Source organism: Sebastes fasciatus, chromosome 23 (assembly GCF_043250625.1).
Source record: "Sebastes fasciatus isolate fSebFas1 chromosome 23, fSebFas1.pri, whole genome shotgun sequence".
In the NCBI taxonomy this organism is placed as follows: domain Eukaryota; kingdom Metazoa; phylum Chordata; class Actinopteri; order Perciformes; family Sebastidae; genus Sebastes; species Sebastes fasciatus.
This window is the reverse complement of record NC_133817.1, coordinates 16,567,979-16,587,402: the sequence shown is the minus strand read 5'-3', so window position 1 is coordinate 16,587,402 and position 19,424 is coordinate 16,567,979. Positions and strand designations below refer to the sequence as shown.

Here is a 19,424-nt window from a genome sequence, read left to right as displayed (position 1 = left end):
AAATACACTGCCCACGAGCAAGGCACAAGGCCAACAGAGCTCAATCAATGTAATCTGTGGAAACTGAAAAAAACAGAAAGGTCAGAGAGGCAAATTTTTAAGATTCTTTTATTAAGCTGTAATACATATCAGATGCATAGTACATACATAAATACCTGGTTTTGAAGATAATTTTTCAGATATGTTTTGGCTAAGCTTGCCAGATGTCTTGGCCTTCAAAAAAGCCAAAAAAAAGAGTGTAATATGGACCCTATAGTGAAAGGGTTCCACATAAAATGATGAAAACATTAAAGTTTATATATCATTTGCTCACAATTGTATAATAAAATTCAAAGAAGTCAGTGATGAACAAGATTATTGATACTTAGCATATAGCAGATGTTCAGTAATGTCAACTGTAACTGTGAACCCAGTCAATAAATTGGTTGTTTTGTCTATAAAATGACAGATGACCTTGAAAAATGTCCATCACAATTTCATAAACCCCAATGGTGGTGCAACCCCACAGGCTATGTAAGCCTAACCTTGAGCCCAAAGTTAAACATGCGACTAATGACTATGTTCTTTATCGATTAATATGCTGATTATCTTCTTGATTAATCGTTTGGTCTGTAAAATGACAGAAGACCTTGAAAAATGTCCAACACAATAGTGGAAAGCCCATATTAACATATTTAAGTAGCTTCTCTTGTCTGAACAACAGTTCAAAACCAAAATATATTTAGTTTATTATCACATAAGCCTAAGAAAACAGGCAAATATTCACATCTGAGAAGCTAGAAACAGAGATTTTTATGGGCATTTTTGCATTAAAAAATGACTTTAATGATGAATGGAATGACTAGAGATTTTATACTTAAACCTATACTGTATATCAAACACACCTTTGGAAGTGACAAAGGTGAAATTGGGTTCCTATGATGCCATTGTCTACTCCTTGTTTCCTCCTACAGTAGCATCTCTGAGAAACAGACCAGAGCGCTGGTTAAACAATGGTGTCATCTCCTGGTCAGATACTGGTATTGCAACATGAATGTAAATATAGTGTACGACTGATATACCTTTGAAATGAACCTCATCACCACCTGTCAGGTAAGTGACTTTACTTGCTTTGTTCAGTTAAAGACTTTTGTTTTTGCTATATGGCTGGAAAAACAAAAAGAAAACTTAGAATTAAATGAAAGAATATATATTTTACACTGAGTTGTATTGTCCTTTTGTAATGTGTGATACAACTACTATTACTACAGTCTCTAATTTGTTAATAGAGCTCTGAAATCTGACATGAGAAAACTTTTCGGTACAAGTTACACATCCTCTCACCACTGATGTAGGCCTATGGGCAAGTTGTGTGGGCTACAGGAGTGATTACGAGCTCGCTGTCATAATCATCTTCAACGATACCAAAAAATGGGTAGAGCTTTGATCTGTTACTTAAGGGAATGCCAGTCCAATAATGGAGAAAAGATTTGAGTGATGAATTGGTCTTATTGAAGGCACACCCTGAGTAGGAGTAGATCAGAGTCCTGGCGTCCACGTCATAGAAGGAGACCTCTCCCTTCTCGTAATCTACAAACACACCAACTGTCTGGGGCCTTCGCCTCACGTGCAGGGTAGCCGGGCTAAAAACATTAGCTAAATATTCCTCATCTTGGTTGTAGATTCCACAAAGTGTCCAGCCTCCATCCTTCGGCATGGGTAAGGAAATCATTTCCCTGTTAAAAGGCTCTTTGACCACTCCCAGTACCCAACCTTTACTCCCACTGACCTGAACTTCATAGTAGAACCTGCCTGAGGAAAAACCCTCTTTCCCAACGATTAAGGGTTGACGACCACATAGGAAAGACAGGAAACCACCACCAAATGTCAGTTGTTTCCCGTCCCTAGACACCACGAGTCTTGGATGGGTTGCGTAGGTGTCCAGAGTCACATCCACTGCATTGCACTGCTGGATCATCATCAGATTGTCCAGAGGCGGAGTCCACAACTCTTTAACAAAGCCATCTGTCATCGGTCTTTCAGCTCCAACAAGCCGTTCACAACCATCAGATAACCTGACCTCATGAATAAGCTCCTCCATCTCATTACTGAGTGTCTTTTCCATCTGAGCCAGTGCTTTTTTCACCATCCCCACACAACTCTGCTGACCGATGTCAGAGAGGTCTGGTGTAAGTGGAGGGTCGGAGTAGATCTGAGCGTTGATTTGGTCCTCAGGTTACAAGAAAGACGTCCAGCTCTGCAGGAGGCGGATGTGGTCCTCTGTTTGTAAAAGCTTCTCCATTTCCGACCATCTCCTCCTCAGCTCAGCGACTTCTTGCTCCAGCTGTGTCACGTGGTCTTCAGCCTGCTTCAGTGCTGCTTTCTGCTTCTCCTGGATCACCGCAATCAGCTCAGCCTGGCTTCTTTGCAAAGAGACCAGTAGAGCAGTGAAAACCTCAGCAATGTCTGCCATCTCTTTCTCTGACTCTTTCTTGCTCTGTTCAACGAAGTATTTGATTTCCTTAAGACTCCTGGATTTAGTGTTTTCCGTAATTTTTATCCCTGACGCCAACAAGGCGAACGCGGCCTTCCTCTCTCTGAACGCATGCTCTAACGGGACGGCTTCGTGCGCCGCATGGTCGTCTTTCGAGCACATGTAACAAACACACATCTCCTCATCGAGACAGAAGAGCTCGAACACCTTGTCGTGCTTCTTACACACCCTGTCCTCCAGGTTTGACACAGGGTCGATCAGCTGGTGCTTCTTAAGGGCTGCGACTCTCTCATGAGGCTCCAGGTGAGGCTGGCAGTACGAGGCCAAGCACACCAGGCACGTCTTCTGGGCCTTGAGCTTCGGCACGAGGCAGATGTCACAGGGCACCTCCCCTGGTTTGGCTAGGGTGTCATCTTCATCTCTCACCTTCATGTTGTTGAAATGCTCCAGCATATCTCTGAACTCTGTGTTGACCTTAAGCTGTGGTCTCCTGCGGAACTTCTTCAGACAGAGGGGACACTGTGTCCGTTTACTGCTGGCCCAGTAGCCCGTGATACAAGTCTTGCAGTAGTTGTGTCCACATGGAGTAGACACCGGCTCAGTGAACACATCCAGACAGATTGAACACAGGAACTGTTCGTCACATGGGAGGCTGCTGGCTGAGGCCATGTCTACACGAGAGGAAAGGATTTGATGGTTAGGAAATTCAATTTCAAACCCCAAAAAATGTGTGGATCAAGTAGGTAACTTACATTTTTGTCAAAGTCATTAGAGATCGAGATGGTTTTAGTCTAGTTTTTCTTGCGGACAGGGGGGCGACTGAATTAAACGCGTCCATCAATGTCAGATTGAAGTTATCAGTGAACTTATTAAGGAAACAGGGCTTATCTATGGAGGTTACAGCAGACTTGAGTTCTCAACAAGTTCATACATGGTACTTGGGTCAGTACGATGGATAGTGTAGGTTTCAGAGAGGTTAATATATTGTGTTAACACTGCAGAGAAATACATCAACATGTAAGTAGAATCAGTGAGATCTAAAAAAGCTTTACTGATTGGCTGATTAACTTGAATATTAAAATTCCCTGATAATAAAAAGACCAACTGTGTCTCTATGTCACAAAGAAAGACAGAACACTCTGATAAAAATTGTTGATAAGGCCTTAGTGGTCGATATAAACTTGCTATATAAAATGAGTGTAACTTAGAGTGCATAATAAGTACCTCAAAAAAACGTAAAAACAGAGATATTGAATGGATTTAATGTTAATGATTTGGAGTCATACAGCAGTAATGCCCCCCACCTCTTCTTGATTCACGTGACACTTGTAAACTACAGTAATTTGGAGGTGTTGCCTCATTTAGACTTACAAAGTCATTTGGCTTTAGCCAGGTTTCACATAGGCCCATAAAAATCAAGATTCTGGTCATTTATCATGTCATGAATAAGCAGTGATTTAGTAGAAAATGATCTAATGTTCAGAAATTTAATATTTAAAGTAACATTTTTACAAGGTGGCAAACATTTCCCTCCCTAGGAGGTTAGTTTCCAAGTGGTTCTTGGTTTTTGGAGTTCAAAATTCTGATTATCTCTGTCCATTTTAACACCATGAAGGCAACACATGGTTGCAACAGTTTGTTGCCAGAACACCTGTACATACTGTGTTGTTTGTAGTCATTTTCTGATTAGTTTATGTCCCTTATTGATCTCTAACAAACCAGTTTGACGCAACTTTAGTAGTTTTAGTGAAAGCTAACAATGAGCTTCACTCTATAACTCTTGTAAAAAAATATTTTATTTTATTTTTGTGGCATTTTATGCTTTGATAGATGACAGTAGTAACTTCCTGTGGAAAACCACCAGCTGTAATGCCTGTATCTATTAGATTTAATTGGCACTTGGGAAGCAGCCAATAGGTGTATCTCAGGGTGGATTATTTCTCTTACAATGACTAATAGGAAGGAGGTCCAAAATAGACTGGATATAGTCATATTAACACGATCAGTTTGGTCGGTAAAACAAAAGCTTTGGGAATTGTAACATACGCTGGTGGTGCCCATCTGACACTAGAAGAAAACAACATTTAGGAGATCCTGCCACTGTCAAACACAGCCCAGATAGTTAGCATTAGCTAACATTTTAACAAGGTGGCAAACATTTCCCTCCCTAGGAGGTTAGTTTCCAAGTGGTTCTTGGTTTTTGGAGTTCAAAATTCTGATTATCTCTGTCCATTTTAACACCATGAAGGCAACACATAGTTGCAACAGTTTGTTGCCAGAACACCTGTACATACTGTGTTGTTTGTAGTCATTTCCTGATTAGTTTATGTCCCTTATTGATCTCTAACCAGTCAAACCAGTTTGACGCAACTTTAGTTGACGATCAGTTTGGTCGGTAAAACAAAAGCTTTGGGAATTGTAACATACACTGGTGGTGCCCATCTGACACTAGAAGAAAACAACATTTTGGACATCCTGCCACTGTCAAACACAGCCCAGATAGTTAGCATTGGGATCTGTCCTATAGTAACCTTATTGTCATTGTGATATGTTTCCTCTGGGCACCGGCTGTTAGATTCTTTTAAGTTATATTTAAGCTCAAAGTATTTGCCAAGACAATTATATCCTGCCCTTCTATAACTACAGGGAACCAGGAAATATCTTCGTACATTTCAATAAGATCATAAAAGGAATCAGAGCAATTCAACTTTACCTGCCGAGAAGTCTGTGTCGTCTGTGGAAATCAACGTTTGAGTTTCCTTGTAGGCGTGTAAAGTTTCATTTCTCAAGAATGACACATGATCCCTCCCATCCTCTCCCTGGAAAAACGTACTACAGCTGACTTTAGCAGCATTGCGCTTTCCGCCCAGACAGAAATTCTGTAACAACAAACAGCCAACAATACCACTAGCAGCTCCAAGCTTTCTTTCTGTGAGGCCCCATGGGGTACTGTGACTAAAGAAGACACCTCAAACAATCATATTTTTTGAAAAACACCAAAACTGCAGGCCTAATTCTGCAACTTTACAGTCCAGAACATGTTTAAACCAAGATGATGGAGGGAAATCCTCTATAATATATGCACAAATAAAAAGCTTTCCTTCTGAAACAACAACTTACATCCATTATTGCAAAAAAACAGGCAAAAAACAAGCATGTCATTACTACTACAACCGACTTACTATAGTGTTAAGTATTGCTGTCCTCGACCAGAGAAATCCTTAGTTGACTCATACAACACTCATACGATTTTGTCGACTAATCATTTAGCTGATTTAATTGACATATCTGTGAAAATTAGTTCCTCCACAAAGACCACACAAAAGCACCACTTTAAATATTGTGTTTACCAGAAATGTTCTCATAAGTTCCTTGGAAATAAGTCATTCAGCATGAAATAAGCATAAAAATGACTGATCGACTAAAGAAATCTTAGCCGGTTCAGACCAAAACGACAGATTAGTTGACTTATCGACTAAGAGGGGGCAGCCCTAGTGTTAAGTATCATAAAGTTTGTTTCTAGAGATTAAGCCAAAACTGAATCTAGCTGCTGTTTACTATTAATTTGGGCCAATTCACTTTATTTGGAGGGCTGCATATTTGCCCTCCCCAGCCCATACATATTAACCATTAGGAGGAAAATCCAGCAGGCTGCTTTCACTGATCAACTTCGAGAGATCCATCAGGTCTTGTCTTTGTCCTTCATGGGCTCTGCCTGTGATTACCTTAATGTGGTAAATTACAACAAAACTAATATCAGAGGGAAGAGACAAAGTGCAGTCAAGGGCATATATGATAGAAAACTGACAACATTGTATTATTTGATAGATACCTCACCCGACTTTTCCTTTATTTGTTGTAAAGTAGCCAACATGGAGTCATCAGCACTCCATTAAAACTGATCGAAAACAATCAAATAGATGACTTCTGACCTTACTGTGACACAGCAAGCATAAAGAAAATTTCTCCATCTGATTAATAAAGTACCAAATATTCAGAATTGTTATAATATTCAATGATCTTTCATTTGATTTGTTGATTTGAGCAGTTGTTTACATGAAGCTGGTGTCAGATGAGGTGATCTGATCCTGACTTCTCTCAGACACTAGATGCCACTGTTACCTCATGAAAGTGTAGAAAAGGAGGGTATACAGATACACAGCAGAGAAAGAGAGGGTTCAAACTACACTTGGCTCTGACACACTGGTATACTGACTTTTAGTTTGGCCTGGATGTTCTACATTTATGTGTCAGTAGAAGCTGTAGGATTTATATGGTTTAATAAAACACTCCTCAAATGTAGAAATGTCATAGCCTTGAGTCATTTTTAACCACAAACCTGTATCACACTCAGTATGTTTGATTTGTAGTATTGTAAAGTTCTGAAATGTCTCTGCTAATTATTGATTCCTTTTACTGGCTTTTATGTGTTTTATCATTGTACAGAAAGACTAAAAGGTCCACAGAACAAAAGACACTGCCCACGAGCAAGGCACAAGACCAACAGAACTCAATCAATGTAATCTGTGGAAACAGAAAAAAACACAAAGGTCAGAGAGGCAAATTTTTAAGATGCTTTTATTAAGCTGTAATACATATCAGATGCATAGTACATACATAAACACCTGGTTTTGAAGATAATTTATCAGATATGTTTTGGCTAAGCTTGCCAGATGTCTTGGCCTTCAAAAAAGCCAAGACATCTGCCATGGACCCTATAGTGAAAGGGTTCCACATAAAGTGATGAAAACATTAAAGTTTATATATCATTTGCTCACATTTGTATAATAAAATTCAAAGAAGTCAGTGATGAACAAGATTATTGATACTTAGCATATAGCAGATGTTCAGTAATGTCAACTGTAACAGCGAACCCAGTCAATAAATTGGTTGTTTGGTCTATAAAATGACAGATGACCTTGAAAAATGTCCATCACAATTTCATAAACCCCAATGGTGGTGCAACCCCACAGGCTATGTAAGCCTAACCTTGAGCCCAAAGTTAAACCTGCGACTAATGACTATTTTCTTTATCGATTAACATGCTGATTATCTTCTTGATTAATCGTTTGGTCTGTAAAATGACAGAAGACCTTGAAAAATGTCCAACACAATTGTGGAAAGCCCATATTAACATATTTAAGTAGCTTCTCTTGTCTGAACAACAGTTCAAAACCAAAATATATTTAGTTTATTATCACATAAGCCTAAGAAAACAGGCAAATATTCACATATGAGAAGCTAGAAAAAGAGATTTTTTTTGGCATTTTTGCATTAAAAAATTACTTTGATTAATTGATTATCAAAATGACTAGAGATTTTGTACTTAAACCTATACTGTATATCAAACGCACTTCTGAAAGTGACAAAGATGAAATTGGGTTCCTATGATGCCATTGTCTACTCCTTGTTTCCTCCTACAGTAGCATCTCTGAGAAACAGACCAGAACGCTGGTTAAACAATGGTTCCATCTCCTGGTCAGATACTGGTTTTGCAACATGAATGTAAATATAGTGTACGACTGATATACCTTTGAAATGAACCTCAACACCACCTGTCAGGTAAGTGACTTTACTTGCTTTGTTCAGTTAAAGACTTTTTTTTTTTTGCTATATGCCTGGAAAAACTAAAAGAAAACTTAGAATTAAATGAAAGAATATATATTTTACACTGAGTTGTATTGTCCTTTTGTAATGTGTGATACAACTACTATTACTACAGTCTCTAATTTGTTAATAGAGCTCTCAAATCTGACATGAGAAAACTTCGGTACAAGTTACACATCCTCTCACCACTGATGTAGACCAATGTGCAAGTTGTGCGGGCTACAGCTTGATTACGAGCCTGCTGTCATAATCATCTTCAAAGATACCAAAAATAGGGTAGAGCTTTGATCTGTTACTTAAGGAAGTGCCAGTCCAATAATGGTGAAAAGATTTGAGTGATGGTTTGGTCTCCTTGAAGGCACACCCTGAGTGGGAGTAGATCAGAGTCCTGGCGTCCACGTCATAGAAGGAGACCTCTCCCTTCTCGTAATCAACAAACACACCAACTGTTTGGTGCCTTTGCCTCACGTGCAGGGTAGCCGGGCTAAAACCATTAGCTAAATATTCATCGTCTTGGTTGTAGATTCCACAAAGTGTCCAGCCTCCATCATTCGGCCTGGGACAGTAAGTCATTTCCCTGTTTAAGGGCTCTTTGACCACTCCCAGTACCCAACCTTTACTCCCACTGACCTGAACTTCATAGTAGAACCTGCCTGAGGAAAAACCCTCTTTCCCAACGATTAAGGGTTGACGTTGAGATCCTACCCTGAAAAAAGCAAGCCAAGACAGGAAACCATCACCAAATGTCAGTTGTTTCCCATCCCTAGACACCACGAGTCTTGGATGGGCTGCGTAGGTGTCCAGAGTCACATCCACTGCATTGCACTGCTGGATCATCATCAGCTTGTCCAGAGGCGGAGTCCACAACTCTTTAACAAAGCCATCTGCCATCGGTCCTTCAGCTCCAACAGGCCGTTCACAACCATCAGATAACCTGACCTCATGAATAAGCTCCTCCATCTCATTACTGAGTGTCTTTTCCATCTGAGCCACTGCTTTTTTCACCATCCCCAGACAACACTGCTGACTGATGTCAGAGAGGTCTGGTGTAAGTGGAGGGGTGGAGTGGGTCAGAGGGTTGATTTGGTCCTCAGGGTGCAAGAGAGACAACCAGCTCTGCAGGAGGCGGATGTGGTCCTCTGTTTGTAAAAGATGCTCCATTTCGGACCTTCTCCTCCTCAGCTCAGCGACTTCTTGCTCCAGATGTGTCACGTGGTCTTCAGCCTGCTTCAGTGCTGCTTTATGCTTCTCCTGGATCACCGCAAACAGCTCAGCCTGGCTTTTTTGCAAAGAGACCAGTAGAGCAGTGAAAACCTCAGCAATGTCTGCCATCTCTTTCTCTGACTCTTTCTTGCTCTGTTCAACTAAGTATTTCATTTCCTTAAGACTCTTGGATTTAGTGTTTTCCATCATTTTTATCTCTGACGTCACATAGTCCAGCTGGACTTTCCTCTCTCTGAACGCATGCTCTAACGGGACGGCTTCGTGCACCGCATGGTCGTCTTCCAAGCACATGTAACAAACACACATCTGGTCATCGAGACAGAAGAGCTCGAACACCTTGTCGTGCTTCTTACACACCCTGTCCTCCAGGTTTGACACAGGGTCGATCAGCTGGTGTTTTTTAAGGGCTGCGGCTCTCTCATGAGGCTCCAGGTGAGGCTGGCAGTACGAGGCCAAGCACACCAGGCACGTCTTCTGGGCCTTGAGCTTCGGCACAAGGCAGATGTCACAGGGCACCTCCCCTGGTTTGGCTAGGGTTTTATCTTCATCTCCCACCTTCATGTTGTTGAAATGCTCCAGCATATCTCTGAACCCTGTGTTGACCTGAAGCTGTGGTCTCCTGCGGAACTTCTTCAGACAGAGGGGACACTGTGTTCGGTCACTGCTGGCCCAGTAGCCCGTGATACAAGTCTTGCAGTAGTTGTGTCCACATGGAGTAGAGACCGACTCAGTGAACACATCCAGACAGATTGAACACAGGAACTGTTCGTCACATGGAAGGTTGCTGGCTGAGGCCATGTCTACACGAGAGGAAAGGATTTGATGGTTAGGAAATTCAATTTCAAACCCCAAAAATGTGTAGATCAAGTAGGTAACTTACATTTTTGTCAAAGTCATTAGAGATCGAGATGGTTTTAGTCTAGTGTTTCTTGCGGACATGGGGGCGACTGAATTAAACGCGTCCATCAGTGTCAGATTGAAGTTATCAGTGAATTTATTAAGGCAACAGGGCTTATCTATGGAGGTTACAGCAGACTTGAGTTCTCAACAAGTTCATACATGGTACTTGGGTCAGTACGATGGATAGTCAAGGTTTCAGAGAGGCTAATATATTGTGTTAACACTGCAGAGAAATACATCAACATGTAAGTAGAATCAGTGAGATCTAAAAAAGCTTTACTGATTGGCTGATTAACTTGAATATTAAAATTCCCTGATAATAAAAAGACCAACTGTGTCTCTATGTCACAAAGAAAGATAGAACACTCTGATAAAAATTGTTGATAAGGCCTTAGTGGTCGATATAAACTTGCTATATAAAATGAGTGTAATTTAGAGTGCATAATAAGTACCTCAAAAAAACGTAAAAACAGAGATATTGAATGGATTTAATGTTAATGATTTGGAGTCATATACAGCAGTAATGCCCCCACCTCTTCTTGATTCACGTGACACTTGTAAACTACAGTAATTTGGAGGTGTTGCCTCACTTAGACTTACAAAGTCATTTGGCTTTAGCCAGGTTTCACTTAGGCCCATAAAAATCAAGATTCTGGTCATTTATCATGTCATGAATAAACAGTGATTTAGTAGAAAATTATCTAATGTTCAGAAATTCAATATTTAAAGTAACATTTTTACAAGGTGGCAAACATTTCCCTCCCAAGGAGGTTAGTTTTCAAGTGGTTCTTGGTTTTTGGAGTTCAAAATTCTGATTATCTCTGTCCATTTTAACACCATGAAGGCAACACATGGTTGCAACAGTTTGTTGCCAGAACACCTGTACATACTGTGTTGTTTGTAGTCATTTTCTGATTAGTTTATGTCCCTTATTGATCTCTAACAAACCAGTTTGACGCAACTTTAGTAGTTTTAGTGAAAGCTAACAATGAGCTTCACTCGATAACTCTTTTAAAAAAATATTTTATTTTATTTTTGTGGCATTTTATGCTTTGATAGATGACAGTTGTAACTTCCTGTGGAAAATCACCAGCTGACATGCCTGTAGTCTATTAGATTTAATTGGCATTGGGAAGCAGCCAATATGAGTATCTCAGGGTGGATTATTCCTCTAACAATGATGAAAAGGAAGAAGTTCAAAATGTATAAATAGACTGGATACAGTCATATTAACACTATCAGTTTGGTCGGTAAAACAAAAGCTTTGGGAATTGTAACATACGCTGGTGGTGCCCATCTGACACTAGAAGAAAACAACATTTAGGAGATCCTGCCACTGTCAAACACAGCCCAGATAGTTAGCATTAGCTAACATTTTAACAAGGTGGCAAACATTTCCCTCCCTAGGAGGTTAGTTTTCAAGTGGTTCTTGGTTTTTGGAGTTCAAAATTCTGATTATTTCTGTCCATTTTAACACCATGAAGGCAACACATGGTTGCAACAGTTTATTGCCAGAACACCTGTACATACTGTGTTGTTTGTAGTCATTTCCTGATTAGTTTATGTCCCTTATTGATCTCTAACAAACCAGTTTGACGCAACTTTAGTTGACGATCAGTTTGGTCGGTAAAACAAAAGCTTTGGGAATTGTAACATACACTGGTGGTGCCCATCTGACACTAGAAGAAAACAACATTTAGGAGATCCTGCCACTGTCAAACACAGCCCAGATAGTTAGCATTGGGATCTGTCCTATAGTAACCTTATTGTCATGGTGATATGTTTCCTCTGGGCACCAGCTGTTAGATTCTTTTAAGTTATATTTAAGCTCAAAGTATTTGCCAAGACAATTATATCCTGCCCTTCTATAACTACAGGGAACCAGGAAATGTCTTCGTACATTTCAATAAGATCATAAAAGGAATCAGAGCAATTCAACTTTACCTGCCGAGAAGTCTGTGTCGTCTGTGGAAATCAACGTTTGTGTTTCCTTGTAGGCGTGTAAAGTTTCATTTCTCAAGAATGACACATGATCCCTCCCATTCTCTCCCTGGAAAAACGTACTACAGCTGACTTTAGCAGCATTGCGCTTTCCCCTCAGACAGAAATTCTGTAACAACAAACAGCCAACAATACCACTAGCAGCTCCAAGCTTTCTTTCTGTGAGGCCCCATGGGGTACTGTGACTAAAGAAGACACCTCAAACAATCATATTTTTTGAAAAAAACACCAAAACTGCAGGCCTAATTCTGCAAATTTACAGTCCAGAACATGTTTAAACCAAGAGGATGGAGGAAAATCCTCTATAATATATGCACAAATAAAAAGCTTTCCTTCTGAAACAACAACTTACATCCATTATTGCAAAAAAACAGGCAAAAAACAAGCATGTCATTACTACTACAACCGACTTACTATAGTGTTAAGTATTGCTGTCCTCGACCAGAGAAATCCTTAGTTGACTCATACAACACTCATACGATTTTGTCGACTAATCATTTAGCTGATTTAATTGACATATCTGTGAAAATGAGTTCCTCCACAAAGACCACACAAAAGCACCACTTTAAATATTGTGTTTACCAGAAATGTTCTCATAAGTTCCTTGGAAATAAATCATTCAGCATGAAATAAGCATAAAAATGACTGATCGACTAAAGAAATCTTAGCCGGTTCAGACCAAAACGACAGATTAGTTGACTTATCGACTAAGAGGGGGCAGCCCTAGTGTTAAGTATCATAAAGTTTGTTTCTAGAGATTAAGCCAAAACTGAATCTAGCTGCTGTTTACTATTAATTTGGGCCAATTCACTTTATTTGGAGGGCTGCATATTTGCCCTCCCCAGCCCATACATATTAACCATTAGGAGGAAAATCCAGCAGGCTGCTTTCACTGATCAACTTCGAGAGATCCATCAGGTCTTGTCTTTGTCCTTCATGGGCTCTGCCTGTGATTACCTTAATGTGGTAAATTACAACAAAACTAATATCAGAGGGAAGAGACAAAGTGCAGTCAAGGGCATATATGATAGAAAACTGACAACATTGTATTATTTGATAGATACCTCACCCGACTTTTCCTTTATTTGTTGTAAAGTAGCCAACATGGAGTCATCAGCACTCCATTAAAACTGATCGAAAACAATCAAATAGATGACTTCTGACCTTACTGTGACACAGCAAGCATAAAGAAAATTTCTCCATCTGATTAATAAAGTACCAAATATTCAGAATTGTTATAATATTCAATGATCTTTCATTTGATTTGTTGATTTGAGCAGTTGTTTACATGAAGCTGGTGTCAGATGAGGTGATCTGATCCTGACTTCTCTCAGACACTAGATGCCACTGTTACCTCATGAAAGTGTAGAAAAGGAGGGTATACAGATACACAGCAGAGAAAGAGAGGGTTCAAACTACACTTGGCTCTGACACACTGGTATACTGACTTTTAGTTTGGCCTGGATGTTCTACATTTATGTGTCAGTAGAAGCTGTAGGATTTATATGGTTTAATAAAACACTCCTCAAATGTAGAAATGTCATAGCCTTGAGTCATTTTTAACCACAAACCTGTATCACACTCAGTATGTTTGATTTGTAGTATTGTAAAGTTCTGAAATGTCTCTGCTAATTATTGATTCCTTTTACTGGCTTTTATGTGTTTTATCATTGTACAGAAAGACTAAAAGGTCCACAGAACAAAAGACACTGCCCACGAGCAAGGCACAAGACCAACAGAACTCAATCAATGTAATCTGTGGAAACAGAAAAAAACACAAAGGTCAGAGAGGCAAATTTTTAAGATGCTTTTATTAAGCTGTAATACATATCAGATGCATAGTACATACATAAACACCTGGTTTTGAAGATAATTTATCAGATATGTTTTGGCTAAGCTTGCCAGATGTCTTGGCCTTCAAAAAAGCCAAGACATCTGCCATGGACCCTATAGTGAAAGGGTTCCACATAAAGTGATGAAAACATTAAAGTTTATATATCATTTGCTCACATTTGTATAATAAAATTCAAAGAAGTCAGTGATGAACAAGATTATTGATACTTAGCATATAGCAGATGTTCAGTAATGTCAACTGTAACAGCGAACCCAGTCAATAAATTGGTTGTTTGGTCTATAAAATGACAGATGACCTTGAAAAATGTCCATCACAATTTCATAAACCCCAATGGTGGTGCAACCCCACAGGCTATGTAAGCCTAACCTTGAGCCCAAAGTTAAACCTGCGACTAATGACTATTTTCTTTATCGATTAACATGCTGATTATCTTCTTGATTAATCGTTTGGTCTGTAAAATGACAGAAGACCTTGAAAAATGTCCAACACAATTGTGGAAAGCCCATATTAACATATTTAAGTAGCTTCTCTTGTCTGAACAACAGTTCAAAACCAAAATATATTTAGTTTATTATCACATAAGCCTAAGAAAACAGGCAAATATTCACATATGAGAAGCTAGAAAAAGAGATTTTTTTTGGCATTTTTGCATTAAAAAATTACTTTGATTAATTGATTATCAAAATGACTAGAGATTTTGTACTTAAACCTATACTGTATATCAAACGCACTTCTGAAAGTGACAAAGATGAAATTGGGTTCCTATGATGCCATTGTCTACTCCTTGTTTCCTCCTACAGTAGCATCTCTGAGAAACAGACCAGAACGCTGGTTAAACAATGGTTCCATCTCCTGGTCAGATACTGGTTTTGCAACATGAATGTAAATATAGTGTACGACTGATATACCTTTGAAATGAACCTCAACACCACCTGTCAGGTAAGTGACTTTACTTGCTTTGTTCAGTTAAAGACTTTTTTTTTTTTGCTATATGCCTGGAAAAACTAAAAGAAAACTTAGAATTAAATGAAAGAATATATATTTTACACTGAGTTGTATTGTCCTTTTGTAATGTGTGATACAACTACTATTACTACAGTCTCTAATTTGTTAATAGAGCTCTCAAATCTGACATGAGAAAACTTCGGTACAAGTTACACATCCTCTCACCACTGATGTAGACCAATGTGCAAGTTGTGCGGGCTACAGCTTGATTACGAGCCTGCTGTCATAATCATCTTCAAAGATACCAAAAATAGGGTAGAGCTTTGATCTGTTACTTAAGGAAGTGCCAGTCCAATAATGGTGAAAAGATTTGAGTGATGGTTTGGTCTCCTTGAAGGCACACCCTGAGTGGGAGTAGATCAGAGTCCTGGCGTCCACGTCATAGAAGGAGACCTCTCCCTTCTCGTAATCAACAAACACACCAACTGTTTGGTGCCTTTGCCTCACGTGCAGGGTAGCCGGGCTAAAACCATTAGCTAAATATTCATCGTCTTGGTTGTAGATTCCACAAAGTGTCCAGCCTCCATCATTCGGCCTGGGACAGTAAGTCATTTCCCTGTTTAAGGGCTCTTTGACCACTCCCAGTACCCAACCTTTACTCCCACTGACCTGAACTTCATAGTAGAACCTGCCTGAGGAAAAACCCTCTTTCCCAACGATTAAGGGTTGACGTTGAGATCCTACCCTGAAAAAAGCAAGCCAAGACAGGAAACCATCACCAAATGTCAGTTGTTTCCCATCCCTAGACACCACGAGTCTTGGATGGGCTGCGTAGGTGTCCAGAGTCACATCCACTGCATTGCACTGCTGGATCATCATCAGCTTGTCCAGAGGCGGAGTCCACAACTCTTTAACAAAGCCATCTGCCATCGGTCCTTCAGCTCCAACAGGCCGTTCACAACCATCAGATAACCTGACCTCATGAATAAGCTCCTCCATCTCATTACTGAGTGTCTTTTCCATCTGAGCCACTGCTTTTTTCACCATCCCCAGACAACACTGCTGACTGATGTCAGAGAGGTCTGGTGTAAGTGGAGGGGTGGAGTGGGTCAGAGGGTTGATTTGGTCCTCAGGGTGCAAGAGAGACAACCAGCTCTGCAGGAGGCGGATGTGGTCCTCTGTTTGTAAAAGATGCTCCATTTCGGACCTTCTCCTCCTCAGCTCAGCGACTTCTTGCTCCAGATGTGTCACGTGGTCTTCAGCCTGCTTCAGTGCTGCTTTATGCTTCTCCTGGATCACCGCAAACAGCTCAGCCTGGCTTTTTTGCAAAGAGACCAGTAGAGCAGTGAAAACCTCAGCAATGTCTGCCATCTCTTTCTCTGACTCTTTCTTGCTCTGTTCAACTAAGTATTTCATTTCCTTAAGACTCTTGGATTTAGTGTTTTCCATCATTTTTATCTCTGACGTCACATAGTCCAGCTGGACTTTCCTCTCTCTGAACGCATGCTCTAACGGGACGGCTTCGTGCACCGCATGGTCGTCTTCCAAGCACATGTAACAAACACACATCTGGTCATCGAGACAGAAGAGCTCGAACACCTTGTCGTGCTTCTTACACACCCTGTCCTCCAGGTTTGACACAGGGTCGATCAGCTGGTGTTTTTTAAGGGCTGCGGCTCTCTCATGAGGCTCCAGGTGAGGCTGGCAGTACGAGGCCAAGCACACCAGGCACGTCTTCTGGGCCTTGAGCTTCGGCACAAGGCAGATGTCACAGGGCACCTCCCCTGGTTTGGCTAGGGTTTTATCTTCATCTCCCACCTTCATGTTGTTGAAATGCTCCAGCATATCTCTGAACCCTGTGTTGACCTGAAGCTGTGGTCTCCTGCGGAACTTCTTCAGACAGAGGGGACACTGTGTTCGGTCACTGCTGGCCCAGTAGCCCGTGATACAAGTCTTGCAGTAGTTGTGTCCACATGGAGTAGAGACCGACTCAGTGAACACATCCAGACAGATTGAACACAGGAACTGTTCGTCACATGGAAGGTTGCTGGCTGAGGCCATGTCTACACGAGAGGAAAGGATTTGATGGTTAGGAAATTCAATTTCAAACCCCAAAAATGTGTAGATCAAGTAGGTAACTTACATTTTTGTCAAAGTCATTAGAGATCGAGATGGTTTTAGTCTAGTGTTTCTTGCGGACATGGGGGCGACTGAATTAAACGCGTCCATCAGTGTCAGATTGAAGTTATCAGTGAATTTATTAAGGCAACAGGGCTTATCTATGGAGGTTACAGCAGACTTGAGTTCTCAACAAGTTCATACATGGTACTTGGGTCAGTACGATGGATAGTCAAGGTTTCAGAGAGGCTAATATATTGTGTTAACACTGCAGAGAAATACATCAACATGTAAGTAGAATCAGTGAGATCTAAAAAAGCTTTACTGATTGGCTGATTAACTTGAATATTAAAATTCCCTGATAATAAAAAGACCAACTGTGTCTCTATGTCACAAAGAAAGATAGAACACTCTGATAAAAATTGTTGATAAGGCCTTAGTGGTCGATATAAACTTGCTATATAAAATGAGTGTAATTTAGAGTGCATAATAAGTACCTCAAAAAAACGTAAAAACAGAGATATTGAATGGATTTAATGTTAATGATTTGGAGTCATATACAGCAGTAATGCCCCCACCTCTTCTTGATTCACGTGACACTTGTAAACTACAGTAATTTGGAGGTGTTGCCTCACTTAGACTTACAAAGTCATTTGGCTTTAGCCAGGTTTCACTTAGGCCCATAAAAATCAAGATTCTGGTCATTTATCATGTCATGAATAAACAGTGATTTAGTAGAAAATTATCTAATGTTCAGAAATTCAATATTTAAAGTAACATTTTTACAAGGTGGCAAACATTTCCCTCCCAAGGAGGTTAGTTTTCAAGTGGTTCTTGGTTTTTGGAGTTCAAAATTCTGATTATCTCTGTCCATTTTAACACCATGAAGGCAACACATGGTTGCAACAGTTTGTTGCCAGAACACCTGTACATACTGTGTTGTTTGTAGTCATTTTCTGATTAGTTTATGTCCCTTATTGATCTCTAACAAACCAGTTTGACGCAACTTTAGTAGTTTTAGTGAAAGCTAACAATGAGCTTCACTCGATAACTCTTTTAAAAAAATATTTTATTTTATTTTTGTGGCATTTTATGCTTTGATAGATGACAGTTGTAACTTCCTGTGGAAAATCACCAGCTGACATGCCTGTAGTCTATTAGATTTAATTGGCATTGGGAAGCAGCCAATATGAGTATCTCAGGGTGGATTATTCCTCTAACAATGATGAAAAGGAAGAAGTTCAAAATGTATAAATAGACTGGATACAGTCATATTAACACTATCAGTTTGGTCGGTAAAACAAAAGCTTTGGGAATTGTAACATACGCTGGTGGTGCCCATCTGACACTAGAAGAAAACAACATTTAGGAGATCCTGCCACTGTCAAACACAGCCCAGATAGTTAGCATTAGCTAACATTTTAACAAGGTGGCAAACATTTCCCTCCCTAGGAGGTTAGTTTTCAAGTGGTTCTTGGTTTTTGGAGTTCAAAATTCTGATTATTTCTGTCCATTTTAACACCATGAAGGCAACACATGGTTGCAACAGTTTATTGCCAGAACACCTGTACATACTGTGTTGTTTGTAGTCATTTCCTGATTAGTTTATGTCCCTTATTGATCTCTAACAAACCAGTTTGACGCAACTTTAGTTGACGATCAGTTTGGTCGGTAAAACAAAAGCTTTGGGAATTGTAACATACACTGGTGGTGCCCATCTGACACTAGAAGAAAACAACATTTAGGAGATCCTGCCACTGTCAAACACAGCCCAGATAGTTAGCATTGGGATCTGTCCTATAGTAACCTTATTGTCATGGTGATATGTTTCCTCTGGGCACCAGCTGTTAGATTCTTTTAAGTTATATTTAAGCTCAAAGTATTTGCCAAGACAATTATATCCTGCCCTTCTATAACTACAGGGAACCAGGAAATGTCTTCGTACATTTCAATAAGATCATAGAAGGAATCAGAGCAATTCAACTTTACCTGCCGAGAAGTCTGTGTCGTCTGTGGAAATCAACGTTTGTGTTTCCTTGTAGGCGTGTAAAGTTTCATTTCTCAAGAATGACACATGATCCCTCCCATTCTCTCCCTGGAAAAACGTACTACAGCTGACTTTAGCAGCATTGCGCTTTCCCCTCAGACAGAAATTCTGTAACAACAAACAGCCAACAATACCACTAGCAGCTCCAAGCTTTCTTTCTGTGAGGCCCCATGGGGTACTGTGACTAAAGAAGACACCTCAAACAATCATATTTTTTGAAAAAAACACCAAAACTGCAGGCCTAATTCTGCAAA

At 40.0% G+C, this 19,424-nt stretch overlaps 2 protein-coding genes and 1 pseudogene across 2 annotated transcripts; all 3 read right to left on the bottom strand.

Annotated features, from left to right (window-relative positions):
• Nucleotides 1-93: 93 nt before the first annotated feature.
• On the bottom strand, nt 94-3,657 carry LOC141761901 (E3 ubiquitin-protein ligase TRIM21-like; annotated as a pseudogene).
• Nucleotides 3,658-7,034: 3,377 nt separating this feature from the next.
• On the bottom strand, nt 7,035-12,182 carry LOC141762102 (E3 ubiquitin-protein ligase TRIM39-like). Its single transcript, XM_074625975.1, has one exon. The coding sequence runs from the start codon at nt 10,100-10,102 to the stop codon at nt 8,300-8,302; it is 1,803 nt and encodes a 600-aa protein (XP_074482076.1). The 5' UTR covers nt 10,103-12,182; the 3' UTR covers nt 7,035-8,299.
• A 1,816-nt stretch (nt 12,183-13,998) lies between these two features.
• Nucleotides 13,999-19,043, bottom strand: LOC141762101 (E3 ubiquitin-protein ligase TRIM39-like). Its single transcript, XM_074625974.1, has one exon. The coding sequence runs from the start codon at nt 17,064-17,066 to the stop codon at nt 15,264-15,266; it is 1,803 nt and encodes a 600-aa protein (XP_074482075.1). The 5' UTR covers nt 17,067-19,043; the 3' UTR covers nt 13,999-15,263.
• Nucleotides 19,044-19,424: the final 381 nt, after the last annotated feature.